This window comes from Halyomorpha halys, unplaced genomic scaffold (genome assembly GCF_000696795.3).
Source record: "Halyomorpha halys isolate HHAL.00 unplaced genomic scaffold, Hhal_1.1 Scaffold505.1, whole genome shotgun sequence".
NCBI lineage: Eukaryota > Metazoa > Arthropoda > Insecta > Hemiptera > Pentatomidae > Halyomorpha > Halyomorpha halys.
The window spans coordinates 405,706-428,111 of record NW_027114634.1 but is presented as its reverse complement, the minus strand read 5'-3'; the positions used below and the strand labels follow the sequence as shown (position 1 = coordinate 428,111).

General features: G+C 28.5%; 2 protein-coding genes across 3 annotated transcripts; one reads left to right on the top strand and one right to left on the bottom strand.

Annotated features, from left to right (window-relative positions):
* Nucleotides 1-637: 637 nt before the first annotated feature.
* Nucleotides 638-8,844, bottom strand: LOC106683687 (neuroguidin). Its single transcript, XM_014425314.3, has 7 exons — nt 8,704-8,844; nt 8,509-8,623; nt 5,369-5,526; nt 3,970-4,084; nt 3,230-3,404; nt 2,000-2,175; nt 638-716 (listed from the first exon to the last, which is right to left on the bottom strand). Exons 1-7 carry the CDS (start codon nt 8,842-8,844, stop codon nt 679-681), a joined length of 918 nt encoding a protein of 305 aa, XP_014280800.1. The 3' UTR covers nt 638-678.
* Nucleotides 8,845-9,165: 321 nt separating this feature from the next.
* On the top strand, nt 9,166-21,093 carry LOC106683686 (tight junction-associated protein 1). 2 transcript variants are annotated; one of them, XM_067051808.1, is made up of 6 exons: nt 9,166-9,299; nt 9,450-9,658; nt 9,885-10,059; nt 10,638-10,721; nt 12,385-12,553; nt 12,831-21,093. In XM_067051808.1, the coding sequence occupies exons 1-6, from the start codon at nt 9,273-9,275 to the stop codon at nt 13,262-13,264; spliced, it is 1,098 nt and encodes a 365-aa protein (XP_066907909.1). In that variant the 5' UTR covers nt 9,166-9,272; the 3' UTR covers nt 13,265-21,093. The 2 variants fall into 2 exon arrangements, with proteins under 2 accessions (XP_066907909.1, XP_014280799.1); XM_014425313.2 differs by having other exon boundaries at nt 12,780-21,093.
* The last annotated feature ends 1,313 nt before the right edge of the window (nt 21,094-22,406 follow it).

Sequence of the window (22,406 nt, the reverse complement as noted above, 5' to 3'; positions counted from 1 at the left end):
TTTCTTGGAATTTTCAGTGAGTTGGCAAAGAACGAATATGTGTTGTCTGTGAATGAGAGACTACCATAAAATCTGCTTGCACCTGGGTAATGTATGCCTCCTCCAACCTGTCCTGGAGCAGCTAACCTATGATTCTGGTCACAGAATTTTTCATGCAGATTCCTCTAATCACATACATAATCACTATACACCAGCCACAGATATTGAGATCCACTCTCAGCAGACTCTTGGAAATTTTTACACAATATCTGATCCTGTTATTTAGCTTTTTCGGTAAGTGAAAGTTATATGATGTGCGCACCACACCAGAATTTTAGTCAATTACCTCTTTAAAACTTTAAGGCAATTAAACACCAATATATAAGTATATCTACTAAAAGAATGTTCTCAGATAGAAGCCTAATAGTCATATAGAAAGAAAGAGCAAATAAAAATGAAGGAAAAAATCTTACTTGAAATTCTGTTATTTTGAGAGAATAACCCTAAACAGTGAATCATTAACCCAATCAATAACCCAAACTTGCACCTTTCCATGAGAATTTACTTAGATATAACAGACGGTGAATGTAACTAATATGCACCACCATCCCAGAGATATTTGAGTTTGTCAGCATTAAGGATAAAAAGAATAAAGAAATTAATTTTTAGTTATTTAATACCAAATCTTTACAATTTTTACTATCGCATCTTCCTCTTTTTCTTTATTTTCCCTTTTCCTGAAAAAAAAAAAAAAAAATCATTTTGACAAAACTATGTTTAAATTTAAATATAAAAATTAGTTATCATTTTCTAATTTTTAGATCCTTTTTGGTCACCATCCAGGCCATCTTATCCTTAATTATAAATATGGCCAACTTCTGATTAAAATCTTATACTTACTCTGAGTATTATAAACTATCCTCAATAAATCCATGACACAAGATTTTTGTAATAATATTTTCTCTTAGTCATACAAAAAATGGTGAATAATGTTTTTAAGTTTAATCATTTATTAACTTTAAACGGTCACTGAGCATGACTTGCAACAGAAAAAATCAGTTTCCAGTAATAAGCAAAGTTATGAGAGAGTTACAGTTCTAGCGAGTACTAATTAGAACAACAACCACAAACATATCCTGTAATAAGGGGAAAAAATATATTAGAATAAAACACATATCTTTTTCTTCCCTGATTAATCTAAACCTAGATGATCTGAACTATACCAGGTCCTATGGAGGTCAAATTAGTAAGATTCTACTGTAATATGATAAATAACAATACAATTCTGAAAAACTTTATATAGATTCATTAATAGAATCAAAATTAATTAAAAACATATTGAAAAAATAAAAATAAATTTCTTCTTTTTTTATAGTCTACCATAACAAACATAAGACCTATATCCTAAAAGATATAGGTTTAACCTGTTGGCTGAAACCCAGCCTGCGAGGTAGGTATGAAAATGATGTTTTTGTAACATCAAAAATCCCCTTGTAAGAGGAAAGAGGGAGGAGGGGGTGCTAAGCTCTTTGAATGAGGTTATCCAGTCACAGATGCTTCAACTGATTCCTGGTGGTTGGAGTGAGAAAATTGTATGGCTAGAAAACATCTCTGTTTCGAGATAAATTCAATTTCAAGTGAGTGGAAAACAACAAATATTATCCAATTAAACCACTAATAATAATAGGGCAGGTTATAATCCAAAACAGAATAATCATGGGATAATAGTTAAGTATGACTATTTTTTTGTTTATTTTTGTTATTTATTTGAAATTTATTACTGAGAAAAATTTTTGTTTCACTCTTAGAATGAAAAAGTCAAGACGCATGTGGTATCTCATAAATACCATTACCGACTAATGACTAACACCATTCTGCAGTAAAACTTTTCAAGATGTATGACTGTCACTGATTCCAATATCAGACACATAATAAGTACAGTATGAGCCATCCATGGTCAACTATCTCTCATAATTATAAATGAAAAAGTAATTATAAATAAGATTTAAATTTAACTAACCCTTTTTGTGTAATCTTTTTCTTTTTTTGCTTAATACTGATGTATCCCCCAACAGTATACTGGTATCTTCAAAATGCGTTAGCTCATTACTTAGTTGGCCCATTGAAAACTTCAACTTTGACTTTCTTTTTTCTTCTTTAGTTACAGGTAAGCGAGTAAAGTAACTCTCTTCGTACCTGCAAATATAAATTATTTTTGATCATTACTAATAACTATAAGTTTATGAATATTACATATGACTAGTAAAGAAACTACCAACTGATAATGGACAATAAAACTCAATAAGACCAATATAAGAAAGATATTGCTCTATTTATTAAAGAGCCCAAACATTGTGCTTAAGAACTAAAAATCATAACAAAAAAGAACATTTTAACACAAATTACAAGCAACAAAAATTTTAGAGTTGATATTTTAATTGTTAAGAAGGACGCTTCAACCGAAATCCATTCAAAAATATCAAATTGTACTCTTAATAAAACAATAAAGCTTTTAAGACTTTTGGGTGTTAAGTAGTGCTCGGAAGGGTCATTAAAGTACTTACATTGTAATGGATTTAGTATCACTACCAAATTTAACAGATTACTGATAGATAATCATTACAAAACAAACAATGGCAAGAGGTTTTAAAGAAGGACTTCCCCACCTAGTATTTTTGTAGCAATTTTCCCAGTTTACCTTACTTGATAATTAAAACTTAGTGCATATTGCCATATTAATCCATTCTAATAATTGATGTGACCACAGATCATACAATGTTAACCAATAATTATAAAATTATGAAAAATCACAAAAGTTTACAATATCCAAAGATCAGGTTAGGAATCAGAAGAGGAACATGATATTTGGAAAGTATCAAAAGTTTTAAAATGCCTATTTTTTACTGTTGCATCATTAAAATTTTAAAACAAGCTTAGGGAGTAATGGAATGTTTATATCAAGTGACAAATTGATCTACTGATATCCACAGGATTAAGAAGTGAGAGTTTTGACCTTACCAGTACAGGAAATGAAGTTTCCATTGCTAACTAACCTCCTTAAATCAAAATATGGATATTTAAAATATTTAACTTCTATACTTAAATAATATTCATCAGTAGTACCACAATGAAAAAAAAGAAAAATAATTTTTACACATTTTCTGAATGATTCAATATTTATTCCCAAAACCATAGTATATTAAAATAAAATAAAAATTATCAAAATTTTCATCTTTGATATACAACTTACTCTTTTTTCATTTTCTGATATTTATCTTCTTTTTGCTGCACTGAATTAGTGGCCTTGACTTCTACAGGAATATCAAGATATTCTTCCTTTAATTCTTGAATGACGGAAGATCTCAGAGCATGGTTTCTTGAACGCTCTAAGAGCTTATTCTGCTTATCAACACTCCGTTCATCATCTAAAATAAAACAATATTTTAAATTATCAATACACATACAAACAAAAACAAGTACTTCTATAATTTGTGTAAGATCAATTGAAATTACACATAATACAATTATTATAACAATATTATTAATAACATGGAAAAAAGAATGGGTACATGATTACAGTTCCTCAATATTGATAGCAATAGACATAAAACGAAAAAAAAAATCAGATAATTTATAGTTAGTTAATAAATTTGTAGTTAAAATAACAAAGGACTTAATAAGATGTTAGAAAAAGACATTAATTTTAAGGTTAAGAAGTTTAGTTTAATCTATCCATTACAACAGTTGTGATATGATTTATTAGCAGTAAACCACACAGAGAAATGTATAAGGCAAGTATATTTATGTTAATCATGTAAAATACATGATCACTGCAATAACTAATGAATAAGAGGAAGTAATAAGGTGAATAAAAAAATTAATAATAATAAAAAATTAAGTAGTAAGGTGAATTAATGTTAACTAAATTACCAGAGAATAAATATAATCATAAAGATATATTTTAGTGATTTAGAAGAGTTAAAAACATACCATATGGAACAGATGTAAGTCTGGGAGGAACATAAACACCAGGCTTTTTTTTATCTTTATTTTTCTCAGATTGCTGGTCAGCTACTTCATCTTCATCTTCATCTTCATCAGATCCCTAAAAGAATAAATAGTAGCAATAATACGTATTTTTACACTTTATGATTCTATAAAAGTAAGGATAACAAATGTGAATAACATCATATAAACGTTTAATCATAATGATCAATCCTTACAAATTCCTACACTGTTATTTGATATATTTTAATATTATAAGAAAAGTATCATTTTTATTAAAAATGATGTTGAACACAATTATTAATGTCATAAATATTGAATGAACATTGATTAGATTGAACTGCTCTAAATCCCTTAGCCCAACACTTTTGGGTATCATAGCTCCAACTCAACAAATAAAAGATAATAAAATAATGATAAGCTCTTTCTTCACCACACATCAAAAATGGCTAATCAACAGTAAATATAGATATAAAAGTCAGTGGCGGTAGGAGAGATGATGTTTTGACTAAAAATATTTTGGAATATAAGAAACCATTTCATATCAGGTATTCATATACGATTTTTGTTTTTTAAAACTTCTAAGATTCGGCAAATACAAAATAGACAATTTTTTAGTAATTTCCAACTTCTCATAGATTTTAAAGACAGTTCAATTACAACACTGAGAATAATTCTGAGGGAGCAAAAGTGTGGAACCAGAACCTTATGCTGGTTCAAAAGAGAAGACCGGCCACTATACAGAGACGGGTTCTGCTGAGGGTCATGAAGACCCTTAGGACAGTGTTGTTTTATATGGTGCAAGTTCTGGCCGGCATGATGCCCATGGAACTCATCCTCAAGGATGCAGTGGACAAGGTGGAGCCCCATCAGTAAGTAAGCTAGGTAGCACCAGAGTTAAATTTAAAAAATGTTTATTGTTTATTATTTAGTTATTGATTATAACAGGAGGAGTTTATTAAGTGTTATTAATATTATACTAAAAATATTAAAGGATAAGAGAACAGAAGAACAAATAAAGTATAAAATACAATAACTAAAATGATGCAATAAAAACATAAGGTTAAAGAAAGGCAACTAATTATTTAAGAATAATAAACATTTTGAATAAGGTCACTCTTACTCATATCGCACTAGTATTTCTAAAGTGACATAACTCAAAAACACCGATTTGAAGAAATTGGTAAACATATCTTTATGAATCATCAAAACTGTATCAACCTAGCTTCAGAGCTTGTCCGCCAGAGGGCACTTGAGTCACTCTTGCTGCCTTAATGCTATTCCCCTCCATAGGCAAGAGTGTCACATTGTCAGTTGTCTTGAATTTTGAGTTGTGTCACTTTAGAAATACTAGTGCGATATATAATATATAATAGATACTTACCTCCAAAAAATCTTCTGGATTTGCTTTAAATCTGCTAGGATCTTTGTCATCTACTGACCCAACAATAGATCTCTTAACATATTTTTCAATTTGATACTTTAATTTTTGCTCAATCGGTTTACATTTTTCAAGTATGATTCTGTTTTCAATTACTCTGTCTAAGAAAAAAATATAAATATTAAATCACAGAAATTTAAATTAAGTATTAATATTTTGCAGCTTCACATTAACTTATATTTCAATTCAGTAGGAAAACAACTTAAAAGCAGTAATTATGTAGTCAATATTGATAATAATAGTGTGAATAAACCAAATTGATTCATTTCCAGTTTCGAACAATTTTTAATTAATTTAAAAAAAACTTATATAAATATCAAATTACAGAAATTTAAATTAAGTAATAGTATTTTACAGTTCCACATAAATATTGATTTCAATTATGGAGGAAAAAAATTTAAAGTAATTATGTGGGCAATATAATCCACAATAGTGTGAATAAATAAAATTAATCCATTTACAATTTAGAACAATCATAATAAGAAGAAGAATTTAAAATATTAAAAATACAATATTTTAAGTTCAAAAATTAAAGATAAAATATTTTAATTAAAAAAATTAACAGTAAATAAAAATGATTCTTTCATTTTGGGTAAAAGGAGTAAAAAGGGATCATTTCCATCAAGATTCTTCTGTAAGAAACAAATGATAATAACCTTATAATAGGTTGAAAACACAAAATACCTCTTTCTTAAATCAATATCCTCTAAAATTGGTATTGCTTTAGGATCTCCATAATTTATTCATTAACATGTACCAAATTAAGACAAAAGAATTACAGACTCAGGATTTCCTACAATGACAATTTTATAAATATAAGTCTGTTGTGAAACTTCATAAACTTTTATTATAGCAATTCGGGATTCAAGCCACTATAACTTCACTTTCACTTAATAGAGTATCAAAAACCCGGAGAGATAGGCAAAACATCTCTGCATTATTTTTCTGAAAACATATAGTCCAAGTTTGAAGAAATCTTCCTGATCCTGTAAAAACATCTTTGTATTTGTCTGCAAAATATTCAACATATTTTTGAAACAGATCTTACTCAGACTAAATTTAAAGCCAAACAAACATTCAGGAAGAACAAGCAACATACTATTTCAATTTATAATTATAAAATCTTGAAATGCAAACTTTCCTACATATCTGCAATTCAAACTAGCCTTCCCTATTGGTTTAGATGTAGAGCCATCAAAATCCTCCAATTTAAGAAGTGCATTCTTATGTCCTGTACAGGCATTCTTTTAACACAGGGCAGTATCCTAACATCAAGCAGTATCCCCAGTGTCTAGCTTGCATTTTACTATGACATCCTCGGTCTTACTTGATCCCACAGATCGTTGATTAATTGATTCAACCTTCATAGGACAGTAGCCAAAAAGAAAATGGTTTTTCCATACAAAGTTGCTATATAATTACCCAAATGCTGGGCATTGTTAAGGGCTGTTCTTAATTGGTTCACTCGCCTGACAAATTTAAATTGTGTTACCATTACTAAGTAAGGGCATATTGCTTAATTAACGCATCTTGTAGACTTTTGTCATGTACAACTAAGTTTCAGAAATTGATTATCTAATGATTTATCACTCATATCAGTTAAGTAGCATGGATTTAAAGGTAATTGACAATTCATAATAAAATAGTCGAAAGGCTCATATGTTCCTGCTGACAAGTATTAAACAAGAACCAGTTCATAACCTGTCAAAGACTACTTACATACAAGGACAAATCAATGGTTCCCAACTCACAAAAGTCTGCGACCCACTAAGCCAGAAATTCGACCATGCACGGCCCACTAGGCCAAAATTTGAACCATCTTGGAAAATATTTGATAATTAGGCTGCTTAGAAATGCATTCTAAGGCACTTTATTAATGTATTTATCTGTATAAAAATTTCACTTAACACTAAAACATCAGTTGAGATAACAATGAAGCAGTTTTAACAATAATTCCACATAAAATATGAGCAACTGAACCCTTCCTGCAGTCCACCCACCCCACTGTATTAGCAATATGTCTGCAGATCCATTACAGTGGGGAAATAAAAATCAGTTCATAATGTCAGGTTGTAATCTGTAACTAAATCTGGATAGGACAATAAGTAAGTACCAATTCGTCTTGCCCTATTGTTACAAAAAATTCTTTAAAGGCATACTCTCGTGATTCTCCATTCTGAACCTACATCTCCATCAATATTCAAATTAAATGAGAATCAAAAGATTCTTTCTTATGAGAACTCCAGGAGTGTCCTGATTTAAGATTTTTACAAAAATAAAATTCAATGATACAAATACCAGAATGAAACTAACTATATTAAAACAAGTTATTCTTATAAACTTCCTCTTAACAGGTAATGACAATTTAACAAAGAACTAAAAATTTTAATTTGTATTTGTCCCAGACCTATAGAAGAAACATGTACCATCACAAATCTAATCAAACTTTTTTCTCTAACAATTGATTAATTTTCAAATGCCTTTTTACCACAGGGATCCCTATTTCTGTGAATACAAAAAAACAAAAACTTCACTAGAATGTTAGTAGTCCTTAGACAAGAGTGCAAAATATTTCACCCTAATATGAAAATTATATAAGTCTTAAGTGGTTCCCCAAACTCAAAACAGTTCAGTATTGAACCTAATAAATTGTAATAAAAAGCATTATGAAAGTTGGAAAAGTTTTAAAAAACAAACTAAACAGTGAAAGTGCAAAATATTGAGTCGAACATTAGGAAATAAGTTGGTCAAACATGAATGTTTCTACTATAGGATTGTCAATAGACTGTATGTAATTGGTTGTAAGAAGATTGTCTGGGTGGTGGTCCAGAGAGGTACAAAATAGAGGAAAAAAATATTTATTAGTAACCAATGTTTGGCCCCCTTAACAGGGCTTCAAAAGACAACCAGCCACTTTACGTCTTCCAGGATTCAGGCCTGCAAAATGAGGCGAAATGTTAGTTACTAACAAATACTACTACTACCCTATCTTCCGATAAGCAAATGTTTTTAGGAAAACAACCAACCAAACTGAATAACATTCAAAATTAATTATTAAAAAAATAAATAGTTATAAGACTTACCAAGAGCAGAACTTCCCTCAATTGATTTTCCAGTTGTTTTTAAAATAATTAATTGAGCTAAATTTAATAGGTACTGAATCATAAGCTGATTTTTGACATCCAAGAGGCTTATCCCCTAAAAAAGAACAAGAGGCTGAATAATAATATCAATAGTAAAGTTGTTTTATCAAAATATCAAGAACATATAAAAATTACATTATCCACCCCTAGTTGATTATTGACAACTCGATTTTTCAATGTATTGACAAGAGTTAGTACTTGAGAACCAACTTCTTTCAGGTTTTTGAAGATCGTGAGTGCTTCTTTTTGATCCGACATGTGTTCAACACCATTCATGATTAAACTCACTAATTTCGAGCCACATGGGCATCACAACACAAGGGACGCAATAACCTCCCCGAAGGTTGACAATCAGCTGGCAAAGACACAGCTCAGAATACTGTTACAAAATCCATATGGCATTCAGGAGATCTGTCAGATTTGACCACTAGTTGAGATTAATTTTTGATTTGGTTAGATCTGTCATATTAAAATTTGTGGTACTTAAATCCAGTTATTCATTTACCACCAGTTATTTCGTTTTTCGTTATTTTTTATGGGTGTTGGAATTATAGGTTATAATGTTTTGAATTAAATAAACTGTTCAGCCTTATGAAGTTTTAAGATGTTATTATTTTTTCAATAAATGTCTTGTTAATTTATCAACCTGGAAAACAGTATCAGTTCTGGATTTTTTTGTTTTATTTTTTTCCTTTTATTCTATAATGTCTCAAAAAGTTAAGTCTTGTAAGGTATGTTATTTATTTGTGTAATGTATTGTTAATGCACAATTTTGTCATATTATGATTTATTTAGGCCAAAATCTAAAGCATTTGAATGATTTCTAATAATATTTATGTTAGTAAATGATATCATAACATTAAAACAATTTTTTCCTTAAGGGATGTGGCTGTACGTGTCGTGACTGTGAAGATCAAGCAGGGCTACACTTGCATGTAGAAATTGAAAATTTAAAACAACAGTTGCTTGAAAGGGAAAATCATATATTATCCATGGAAACTAATTTTCTCAAAGAAGCCGATAAATTCCCAAATGGAGAAGTGGCTGCTATATCAGAAGAATTGTTAACTTGGCAAGATAAATATTCCAGGTAAATCGTTTCAGTTAAGTATTTGTTATTCATTAACATAGTGTTTTGTTATTGTTATAATATGTTGCTTCAAACATATCTAATTAATAAGCTGATTTCTAAACAGACATCTAAAGAGAAATCTTTTTTGGAGGTACAAATTTAGAAAGTTTCTGATTTTTTATTTATAAAGGAATGTAGTAAATTTCCAGCATTGTTAATCAAATTCTTTCTGAATTTGTGTTAGGTTGTATGAAGCTCATAAGAGAGTTCAGAGAGTTAACCAAAACTTAGAAGACAAACTGTTACGAATTGTAGATAAATGTGAGACGGAGAAAAATGCTTTAACTTCTGAAGTTTCTAACCTTACTCGGCGATTGGTTGATGAAAAGTTCAATGTGGCTAGGTTGCAAGAAGAAAATGTGAGTATGAATTGTTAACAACAAATTAAGTTTGTATAAACTATTTAGTTATAACTTAATTGACCTGTGGTCTATTTCAACAAAGAAATATCTTGAATAAATAATATGGTAGAAAAATAACTTTTCTGCATTTTTTAGGTAATATGGCTAACAAGTCTAGCTTCCTTCCAGTATTTTGGGTTTATGTAACATAATAAAAAAAAATTTAAAAACTTGGCCTTGTATTTACTTATAGTCCCTAGCAACTTGTGTGTTGTGTTTTTAGTGTATTGAGGGTTTCAAGAAAGTATTCTGAATAATTTCCTCTATTCCAACATCATAGCTCTTTAATAGTAAACTGTTATATTTCTTATCTGAACTAATAATGGCCTTCTTGTAGATTTCTACCAGTTTTAATTAAGCGAAACTGATAGGGTAGTGGAAAGGAACCTACCTATACCACAACATTACTTTCCACCAATTATGATTATTTATTGTTAACTCATGGATGCTTTTTAATTATTTATGATTGGTTACATTATGATTTTAATCACACCAATACTCCGTGCCAATTAACTCAATACCAATTTTGTTTTCAGGAACGATATAGAAATGATGTGAATCTTGCTATTCAGTTATTACAGTGTAAGCCATCGAACTTTGTTTCACAAAAATATGATTCAGTAAGTAGAATTTGAACTTCTAAGTTCTATTTGTTATCAATTACACTTTACAATTTTTTTTTATTTAGCATTAGAAATGGTAGGGAGAAAGATTTATTGTATTAAGTTGTGATATTCTCATTATGTAATATAAGCTGATTTATATTAGATCCATTAGTTAAGGGCACAGCCAAGTCAAAAATTTGATCCTTGCGTGATTAGGCCTTTATGTCCATCTTTACCAAGCAGAGCAGAACCGACTACCTGATACTTCTCAATTTTTGCTTTCTATCTTATCCATTATCCAAACTTTTATATTCAGTTACATTTCATTTATTATTCAACATGCTTATTATTTGTTAACTATTAGTTCAGGTCTATGGTACTTTTATATGAAGTTAATTCTATGCTTCTCCCACTGGAGCCATCTTTTAGTTTTTATTGATAGTTCTTACATATTGTTAATGATTGTGGTGTATGATGTTTGAATTGTTTTTATCTTTTATATTTTAAAAAACAGTAGTTAAATAATTTTTAAAAATCAACTATCGGATCACTTGTCATTCTAAACTCAGATTTTATTTGCCAAGAAATTGGTTGCTTTTATTTTTTATATGAAAATCTTCTATTATTAGATTAGATTATTAATATTATTAGATATTGGCATTAAATTACTTTTAAGCTGAGTGCAATGATTCACGACCTAATAAAAATACTTAACGATATACATTAATACGTCAAAGAGATAAGTTTTAGTAGTATTGTTATTTTTTATTAAGCTTATTTAATTTTAAATATTCTTTTTTAGCATAATGTACTAGTTTTTAATCATTCTTTTTACTCAAGTTCTTTTACTTACATGAAGTGTTATGAGGCTTAAAAATGTTGAACTGCTTTCCTGAAAAGAAGACAGCTATTTAATTTTTCATAAACTTCAATTATTTTTTAAATAAAAAAATGTTCATTGATTATTTTTATTGATTATCTTCATTTGTTCCAGATATCTAGGAGTATTTATTTTATAAAATATAATAAATATCTACTTATTTTATAATATACAATAAATATTTATTTATTGTTTAAAAATACAATAGATGTTTATTTATTGTATAAAAATACAACAAATGTTTATTTATTGTATAAAAATACAATAAATGCTTATTTATTTTATAAATTACAAAAAAAAAAATATAAAATTCAATAAATATTTATTAATTTTATAAAATATAATAAATATTTATCTATTTTGTACTTTTTATCATCTAACCAAATATTTTGAAAGTTTGTTTCAGTTTCTCACTTATTTTTTCTTAGTTTTGTTTATTTTTTTTAAATATATTTTTTTATTTATAGGAAGATGGTTAGGGTTGTGGTTAAAGGAGAAACAAAAATAGTTGTAAACTATACTAGTTTACAACTATTTTTGTTTCTCCTTTGACCGCAACCCTGACCATCTTCCTATACAGGAAAATAAATAGTTGTAAACTATTTTTGTTTCTCCTTTGACCGCAACCCTGACCATCTTCCTATATATAAATTTTGACGGTCAACTATATATACATATATTTTTTTATTTGTTTAACTTATAATGTACTTGTAAAAGGAGTACTGTCAGATCTCTAGAAAAATTGTATTTTTTTTTTTCATGATGTTTCCTGAAAATGATTTTTATTATTGTTATTAGTTGCCTACTGAAATGCAACAGAAAGTACGTACATATCTTTCTAACAAGAGAAGACAATCTGATGGCAATGGAAACTTACAGCCTAAACCGGAAATGAAAACTATCAAAGTTCCAATACCAACCTATCCTCCTACTGCTATGGTATATTCAGTGAATAAATGTCCTCTTGGTAAGTTAATTTATTTATTCCCCTCCTTCCTAACTCTAAATAGAACTATTAAACTGTAAATAAGCTTTAGCGTTAATTTAATTTAATTTAAAATAATTATTTTATTTATTCAAAGAATTAAGTTATAAATCAGTTGATCCATTTTACTTTTTGGATTGAAGAACTTACTCAAGTTGGTGACCTTTTTTTTTATAATTTTAATTCAATGATTTTTTTTTTTCTCCAGAAAAAGATATTAGCAGTGAAGAGAAAAACAACTCACAACCTGTTGATATAGTTTCAGCAGCGATTATGGCAAAAATTCTAGAAGAAAGGGAAAGAGAACGAAGTCAAGCCAAGCACTGTGGAACCTGTACTTGTAGAAAGGTGAAATGTACTAAATCAACTCAAACTTTGACTGATTTGAATTGTTCTGAAGCATGTTTTAATCCCCCGTCCAATGGAGGTCTCCGAATTCGTGAAAGTAGGAGAGTAGCTGAAGGAATACTTGTGAACCTTGAGCCTCACTCTGAAGATGATCTTATTTCCTTCGGTCCTAGACAGTGTTCCCTTCGTGTACAACCTGGTTCAAGTAGTGTACTGGTAGGCGGTAGTGTTGCACCTGTGATATACAGGAGTCGCACTTCTGATCCTCTTGTTCATGCGCCGCGGTCAGCTTCTGTCAGTTCAGATGAAGGCAAGCCAACAGTCAGGACTGAAACAGAAATATAAGCATGTGAGAATGAGCATTGAGCAATCATTAATTTTATTATGCTATAATATGATTCAAATCTGAATGAATATTACTACAGTTTTTTTCAATTTTGTTGTAAAATATTATCTATTTTATGTTTTACAATATTGAAATATATATACAACGTTTTAATTGTTTTAAAATTCAGATTTTGGTTTTTTAATTAATATTTTTGGTGTATTCTTTCAATTATTTTTTAGGTTATTATTTTAGAAATCCGTATATGCAGGATAAATAATTATTCATTTAAATATTTCCTAATCTGCATAAGGATATTTGAATGATTATTATTTTGAATAACATAAACCAGTTGAATAACAGTAACATTAGTTTTACAGTGTTTATGTCCACCAATTGAATAAAAGTCTTATTAATATTTTTCTAAGGAAAAATCATCACTTTATTAGATCCAATCATATTGCAATAGAACATAATTAACTGGCCTCCTCAGGAAGGGGACCAAGCGTTTCTATTTTCTCTGTTTCCCCAAATAAAATTGTTTTATTTAATTCACTGATTTTATAATTCATTTGAAAACTTAGAAAAAGACAAAATATATACAAATTTACAATAGCAGCAAGGTTATTTTTTGAAAAATTCTGTTATTTTCTTTTGTTTTAAGCATTTATAGAATTTTCAAATATACAATTTTTCCATTTTACATTATTGGAATATCTATCCAGCTCCACCTGTTCAAGTCTTTCTTCTTACCAATACTTCTTAATGAAGCAGAGAGCTGGATCCTGAATAAGAGGTTACAAAGCTATATTACTGCAACAGAGATGGAGTTCCCCAGAAAAATTATGGGGAAAACACAGAGACTGTGTCTGAAATGACAGGATCAGGGAGGAGCTAAAGTTAAGCCCAGTGCTGGAAACTCTGGAGAGGAGGCAGTTGAGATGCTATGAGCATGTCTGCTGGATGGACCACCACAGAGACCCAATCAAAAAACTAGAGGTGAGGCCAGTGGGGAAAAGACCAAGAGGCCGACCCAGAACCTCATACGCCAGCCAAATCTAAGAATTGGAAAGCGAAGAGGTAAGACTCTTGAAGAAATGAGGAACCTTGCCAGGGATAGGAATGCATGAAACCATTCCCCACACTGAAAGGCATATGGGTGCAAGAAAAAGAAGAAGAAGAAGGAATATCTATCTGTTTCCTTTTCTATCTTCTTGTTTTTTTGTTTCTCTCACTAGACCAGTTAATCTAAAAGACAGTTAATGCATGGCCAGTCAACAAGGTTCTACCGTATTCAAGAAAGAACAATGTCAAATTCAATATGTTAAATATTGAGAAAACGACTCAAGAATCATTCAAACTATTCAGTAGTGATCCAATGGGGATCTTGATAAATTTTGTACTCATTACATTGTGTAGCTGTCTATTTGAATCTATTAATTGTATAGCTATCTATTTCAATGTATTCATTGTATTGCCATCTATTTTCATATCAACATTTTGGTTTACGATTATTTTGGTATCATAATCATAATTCAATTTTTTTAACTAAAGAAAGGTATGGATTGGTCCGGTTCAGGTCCTGAACTCAAAACTACCTTAATTTATTTATTAATTGTTAGTTATTGTTTGTACTTAATTTATTGTTTATTGAAACAACTAAGCCTGTATTTTATAGAATTTAGTTACAAAGGAAAAGACTATTAAAAAAATAATGAAAATATAGGCTTTTCCAATGAGAGGACTGTCCAGATCATTTAAAATTTTTGCTGTATGATCATAAATAATTCGAGATATGGAATGTGAAATATCTTATTTAAACAAAATTGTGAAGGGTAATATCGAGTTCTTAGAATAATCCTTCAGTTATGGAACTTTTTCTTTCTATTTTCTGAAGCCCAAAACCTCAAATTTTGAGGAAGGTTAACAATTTTTTTTGTTTGGTCACATACAAAGGTTCATTACTGAAAGTAATAAACCAAAGTATGTGTATTATTTTGAAACTAAACTTTCCTGGGACAATGAAGTGAAGTTGATGTATATAAAAATTTAAAGAGATTGGTTTAATAGTGTTTAATAACATTATTATTAATATTAATGTCAATTGAAGAGGTTAGTGGAAGAACGTTTTTAGGAAAAATATTTTAATAATCCTTTCTACTCAGCTCCTTGTTTTATTTTTCTTAACCTTCATTCTAGTAGTTTACAGAAATAAAAAATTGGGTTTATCAATCTAAATTAGAAATAAAAATTAATAAATTGAGTTTTTCTCAGATTTATTTTTGCAATGTAACTTAACATGTTCTTCCACTTAATTCTTCAATTGTTTCTTTCCTACAATAATTGCTTGTATAAAATTAAAACTGCCACAACTCTCTTCTCTTTATTTTCCTGCTCTGATGTACATTCTCTTTAATGTTTGTGCTACTATTGCTATAATAATGCAATAGATCGAAACAAACTTTAATTTTTTTTTTTTTAATATTGTTGCTAGATTACAGCTATTAAGTTCTGTTTTGTGAAGAGATGATCTTTATCAAATATGGTGGTCAGCTCCTTGTCATAAATGGATGAACATTACTAGAGATGATCAGATAAACAGATGAAAGATATTGTTTGAGATCTAATAGAAAAGAGATATTTGGTAATCGCATCCCACCTTTCAAGGCTATTAATATAATAGCTTAAAACTAGCAGTGGAAGAAAAGATAAAAAGCCTTATTTTCCTCCTATGTAACACACATACAGAAAAATATTGATAAGACTCATCACTTGATACCAACAATATATTTTTTATACACTTTCTTAAGGCTGCTTTAAAATTTTTTTTGTTATTATTTTTTTTACTGACCATCATGAGAATTCATAGTAAATTAGCATAATATGGATAAATCACTTTTATTTTTAATTTAAAGAGTATTCTACAGTCTCATATACTTAATTTCTTTTATTTACTTGTTTTTAGTGAGAATTATCAGTATTGCTCTTTGCTCTTCTTACTATAAATCTACGTAAGCTTCAGCTACCAAAAAATATGCTCTACCTCCTTTATAATAACTTCCATAGTTTTTGTATTATATAAAAGATGAGTTTATATTTTCAGAACTGGAGTGTACAGTGCTAAGTGTACATGTATATGTATGTATGTGTTGATAAAATATTGGGAAATCAATGGTTTTAAGATGGTAAGATTGATAACCTTTTACCATTGTACCTAAAGTTCCTGTTTAACTTTAAAATATTTTTTATATTTTATTTGCTTATTGATAAAATATTACCATTTACTCTGTGATGCTTTTTTTTTTTTTTATTATTGCTATTATTTTATTGTATTTATACAGTGCTCCATCATTCTAGCAGTATTGTGATTTCCATTTAATGTGTCACATTTTAATTGCAATTTATTAGTTTCAGTCAAAGTCGCTGCTAATTTTTAAATTAATGCTTTGATTTTTCTTTTTTTATATGCTACTAAAATTCATTCCCAATGCAGTACAAACTTTGGGTCATAAAAGTACGATTGATATATTTTATTTTATTTTATAACTATACTATTAATATTACTTTAACCTTAATTTCAATTTTTATCATCAAATCTTATTCAAATTCAAAGAAATACACTATTTTATATTTACTGGGAATGATTGAATTGTTGAGATTTATTTTTACCAGAAATATCTGCATCTGATGTTTGTCAATATTAAAAAAGAAAATAGACTTTAAAAAGGAGGACCTTTTTTTCTGTTCATGGATATGATGAAAAAAACTTATTTAGAAATGTGATGTTTTTTCCAAATTTTAAGAGCTATTTTTCCATTGGTTCCATTTAAATTATGGAAAAAAGGGATTGCATTAAGATTGAGCAAATCGTTTGAAATTATTTTATAATTCAAATGAAGCTGGGGTTACTCATTATATTAATCACACAATCAGTACAATATATAAACAGTATTTGCTTAGTTTACCCTGTATAGAGAAATCCAGATTTCAATTTCAGCCGAACTTCCATTTTTATCTACTCCCTTTCAGTATATGGCTTAGTGCCCTTTTCCCCTTTAGTTTGAAATGTTAGTGGCTGCTTATAACAAAATATTATTCTTAATTATACAGACATTGTTGACAGTGAATTAAATCTAGGTGATGGAGGTTGGGACATGCAGTCAATAAATATAACATAGTAAATCAAATTATACTGAGATTTTGCCATATTTTTTTGGCTTTCTTCACAGTAAAAGAAAAACATCTGACTTAGTTCTATTCTCTTACTAGTGATATATTTAATTTTTTTCCCCATATTGTTTGTATTAGCTTTATTTTTTTAGCATGATGTGAAATATGCCTCCGATTGATTCATTATCTAATTTGATTGTAACTGCTTCTGATAGTTCTCCCAAGTTTATCAGTATCAATACATAGCTAGTGGTCCATTTAAAATCACTGGGTTTCAAGTCCCAACATAATACTTAATTTTTTTTTGCTAACATAATAGACTTAAATACAGTGATTATTTATAAATGGCCACTTCACTTTTTTTTTCTAATTTATACTATGTAGGACTTTTTATTTATTTTCCTTCTGTTTAAAAATATGAATCTGTAATAACAAAAAAAAAAAAAAAAAAAATCAAAACACTTTATTCAATTATGCAGAAGATACTAATAGTGTTATTATAATACTACTATAATTAGTATCTATATTTTAAATTAATGTGAGACAGAGTTGTCTACTGTTTCAGCATACAAGTTAAAATAAATTTTTTGTCCAGTGTAATTAGGGGACAAAACGTATTTTATACTCAAAAAATAAAACATAAAAATAGTTAGTATTTTTAGTAACTTTCAAATTCAATAAAACAAAAGCTTATTAAAATTTGCAGATAAATAAAATATTTATTGAGAAGAATATTTCTCTCTATTTTATAAAAACATTTTTAGTGATCACCGTGTAATATTTTGCATATAATCACTATGTAATATTTTATCTTTTATATAAGATAGAATATTAAAAATGGGTCATAAAAATGAAAGAGGTAGAAATTAGATTCATACAATTTAAGCGCAACGAGTAGTACATTTAAATGAACAATTGTATTATTTGTAAAATGGGGTTCAAACTAGGGGTACTCCCCTAGTACTTAAATTTTTTTTTTCTATTAATTTTATTATTTTCCTACTGGTAACTGGTAGTGGGTTCAAATTGTGAAAACACATATTCCATCATTAATTTGTGTTTCTGTTGAGCAGTTTCAACTATACTGTTGGTTTTTATTTTATTTTTTTGTAGTGTTTTGGTCCTAAGTGCCTATAGACCACATTATTCATTTTTACAATTACCTTTCTAAAATTTATATACTTTTTTTTTTTACAATTTCTACAATCCCTTCCTCTGATGCTCCAATCTTATAAAATCATCATTAAATTTTATTAGAAAACTGTTAAATTATGACTGAAAAGTTTGTATCCTTCACTTCATCATTCTATATCTTAATCTGAATGTTATATTTTAAATAATTCTTAAACTAAACTTAGTACTTTTTTTAAAATACTTTTCTTTCAATAATTTAGAATTAGTTTGTATATAAACTGCTTGTTTATGAAGTATTTTGAGTCACAATTTTTACCCAACTCTGCTATTGGGTATGCTGATACTTAATCATATTGATTGTTAAACTAATTCAGTTAATTTTTTTTCATATGCATAAAATAGTTTAAATTAATACTGAGCATTAAATTAAAGCAGGTCACACTCTAGAGTTTCAAGTGGTAAAGTCTATATTGATATTTCTCCAATTCTAATTGAATCCCTTCTAATATATTGTATCATTAATTAAAGGTGATTATAGTTCTGGTACAAATTAAACTAAAAAAAAAAAAAGAAAATACTAAAACTATATCATTATTTTTTCTCATTGGCACTGTAGCACAAAATACGTGTTACCATTAGTATTATCCATTAGTTCATGTAATTTTTGGTAAATAATTGATAACAATGCTCTAATGATATCATAAACAAAACAGTGATATAACATTACCAAAACAGTGAAGCAGACCATGTATAAAGTTATAAAATATATTACTGTCTTTAATAGTTTTTATTTTTCAGAATTTTCATTAGTAAAATTCTACATTATTTTTTTTAAAATTTATTTTACTTACAAATATGATTGTAAACCATGACAGTTACAATCCTTACTTATAATACTAAATTTTCTCTTCATAGAAAATTAGATTTTTTCAATCGGAATTATGGTGGAATTGGCTTTTTATGTCTACTCAATCCCTAAACAATTACTTCCTGTAAATGTCAATTCAAATAGCTAAGGCCACACCGTCCCCAAAGAAGACCGTAATATAAAAAATGATTTACTTCTACCCATACCTGACCTCCCTTTACAAAGCCCTACACTTATTTATTTAATCCTCTGAAAATAACATTCATTGTTTTCAAGTAAATTAATTTTTTCATTAATCTCTATTCGATTTGTCTTTTCATATTAACTTATTAGTGAGGAAAAAAAAGTGGTTTGATGGTGCACTGTATATTATTCGTTATCTATTTGTTAATATTTTTGGTTAATTGTATGTTAGAATAATATTATATATCAAAATATATTTTTTAAGTATGCAAGAGTGTAAGCATACATGCATTTGTGCAAGCTTGCACATAAGTGTGAGTATTTATTTTTTAGAATATGGATTATAAAATTTTCTTTTTGTCTTCCTTACTCATAAAAATAAATAATGTATGTTTTTACATTGTGTATAAACTACCCTCAAATATATGCACAGACTTTTTAACTAAATCCATTCACAGAAGTGCCTCCTTGCTCTCTCTGTTATCAACTTTATTATTTGATTTCAAATCTTATTCAAAAAAGGTAATAGTTTTCTCAGTTTTTATAGTTTAATTAAAAATAAATGGCTTTAAATGAAAAATTCTGAAATATAGAAATAAACTGTGTTTGTAAATATTCAAAACTATTGTATATAAAGTTTGATATTTGTATAATTTAGTCATTTAGTTTTAAAAAACATGACTGAGTAATTTATATGTAACTTGTGTAGATACTTTTTTAAACCTTAATAGTATTTATTATATTGGAGCAAACTATATATGCTTAGAAAAAATAAATACTTAAAACAAAATATCCAAGGTTGTATGCAGAGTAATTCTGTACATAATTTTTTAACCATAGAAATCAGTAATAAAAAACATTGATGGACAAATATCTATTCTTAAAAATGAATTACTATTTTCTTGAATCTCATTGTTTTCTTAGATCGTTTTGATCCAACTCTGTAATTATGTTTTCTTTTCTTTTATCAGTATTTTAATTTGGACTTTGTTTTATTATTTCTAATTGAAGAAAGAATGAATTTTAAGTTTGTTGTATTTACTCTCATAACTAAAATAAATTATGTAAAGCTACTTGTCCACTTGAGTTTTTACCTCTGGAGTGGTGTACTCACTGGTGGATGTTTATCTGCGAGTCTACCAGAAACAGATAGCTTACTCCCAGGTATTTGTTTACTCTCAATATTTCTCACATGATTTATTCTCAAGTGGAGATGTTGCTTTGATCTTTATTAATATTCTTAAGAAACTGATTTGAAAGTTTAGAATTAGCACACATGAGCATTATTTTATTTTTTATAATTATATCTAAGATGAAATTTTACTTCTCTTCTCTTTTTATTAATTCTGTGAATTGATATTTTATGTGGTAGGGTGAAATTTTGGTTATGCTCAATATGATAATTGTTTTGTATAACATTATTTCGGTTTGTTAATGATAGGATCACATAAAACGTTTTGTTAAATTTAATATAAAGAATCAAATTCATTGTGATCATGTCTTTCTTGTTACATTATTTTGGGTTGTTACAATATAAATACCTGTTGTAAGAAGATACTAATATTTTTATGACATAATAACTATTCTGTCACTTACCCTCTCACTGTTTCTCTTTCTTAGCGTTAAGGGTTGATAACCTCCTCTCTTTCCTTTATGGACCCGGTATGAAAAGAAAGATTAATTATTTCTAAACCCCTTATATTTTATTAAAATTATTAGAAAGATAAAAAACCTAACAGTAGGTAATGGTAATGACCAGAAAAAATAAACTTCTCAAAATTATTTCTTTTGAAACTTTCTTCAATTTTTAGATGATTAAACGAAAGTAACTCAGAGGATGTTATGTGATTTTTTATTTATAATCTTAAGAAATCAAACAGCGGTGGTCTAAGTTAATTTATAAACGAGAAATAATTGTTTCAAGAAGTCTTAAGATGAAAGTGTTATGAATTATTTGTATACAATATTTTCATTCATTGGTTCATTATTTGGATTCATTTGTAAACCTTTTAACCGGTCGTAAATGTTTCTCTTCCTTCATATAACTTATTACACACCACCCCTATCTCAGATATAGATGATGAAAAGTTATCTCTTATTCATTAATATATTTGTTTTACACTGTTACAACAACTAGCATCATTTACACTTCAAAGTTTTTCATAAATTAAAGATTAGTTCAAATTTTTTCAGAAAAAAAAGTCATTGAGAGTAAGCCCAATGTGGTGAGATGATGGAAGATACTGTGTTACTGCCAAGCATTTTCACATGTGATTAACCTCACAATCTGCCTACTACAACCTTGGCCTCCCAAATCTGCAACAATTGAGAAGGGGCTTGGTCAAAATCCTCTGTAAATTGACTGTTATTATGGGGTGATGTCCTGCCCTTCTAAGCTAGATGAAATGGGAGGTATCCAACTCATAGTATAAATTGTAAAACTCCCAATTCCTTCTCCATCTCCATTCATTATTTTCATACACTCTCATAAATTTGGTGCAAGACTTGTACGAGGAGGAATTAGTCCTTTAACTATGGCTTTTGTCCATGTCCCAGAGTCATACCATAGTACAGGATTAATAACAGTCTCATAAATTAAAAATTTTGTTCACCTGGTTACCAACTTATAGGAGAGGTGCTCCGGAGTCCAAAATATTAGGGACTGGCAGCCTATATTCTCTTGATCTCAACTGCATTGTCATTGTTGTAAGTTATCACAGATCTTGATTTATACAGTAATAATAAGGCTGAGAATCTACTATGGAAGCATTGTGTAGTAGACAGCCCTCCATAGAGCTCCCCATGTG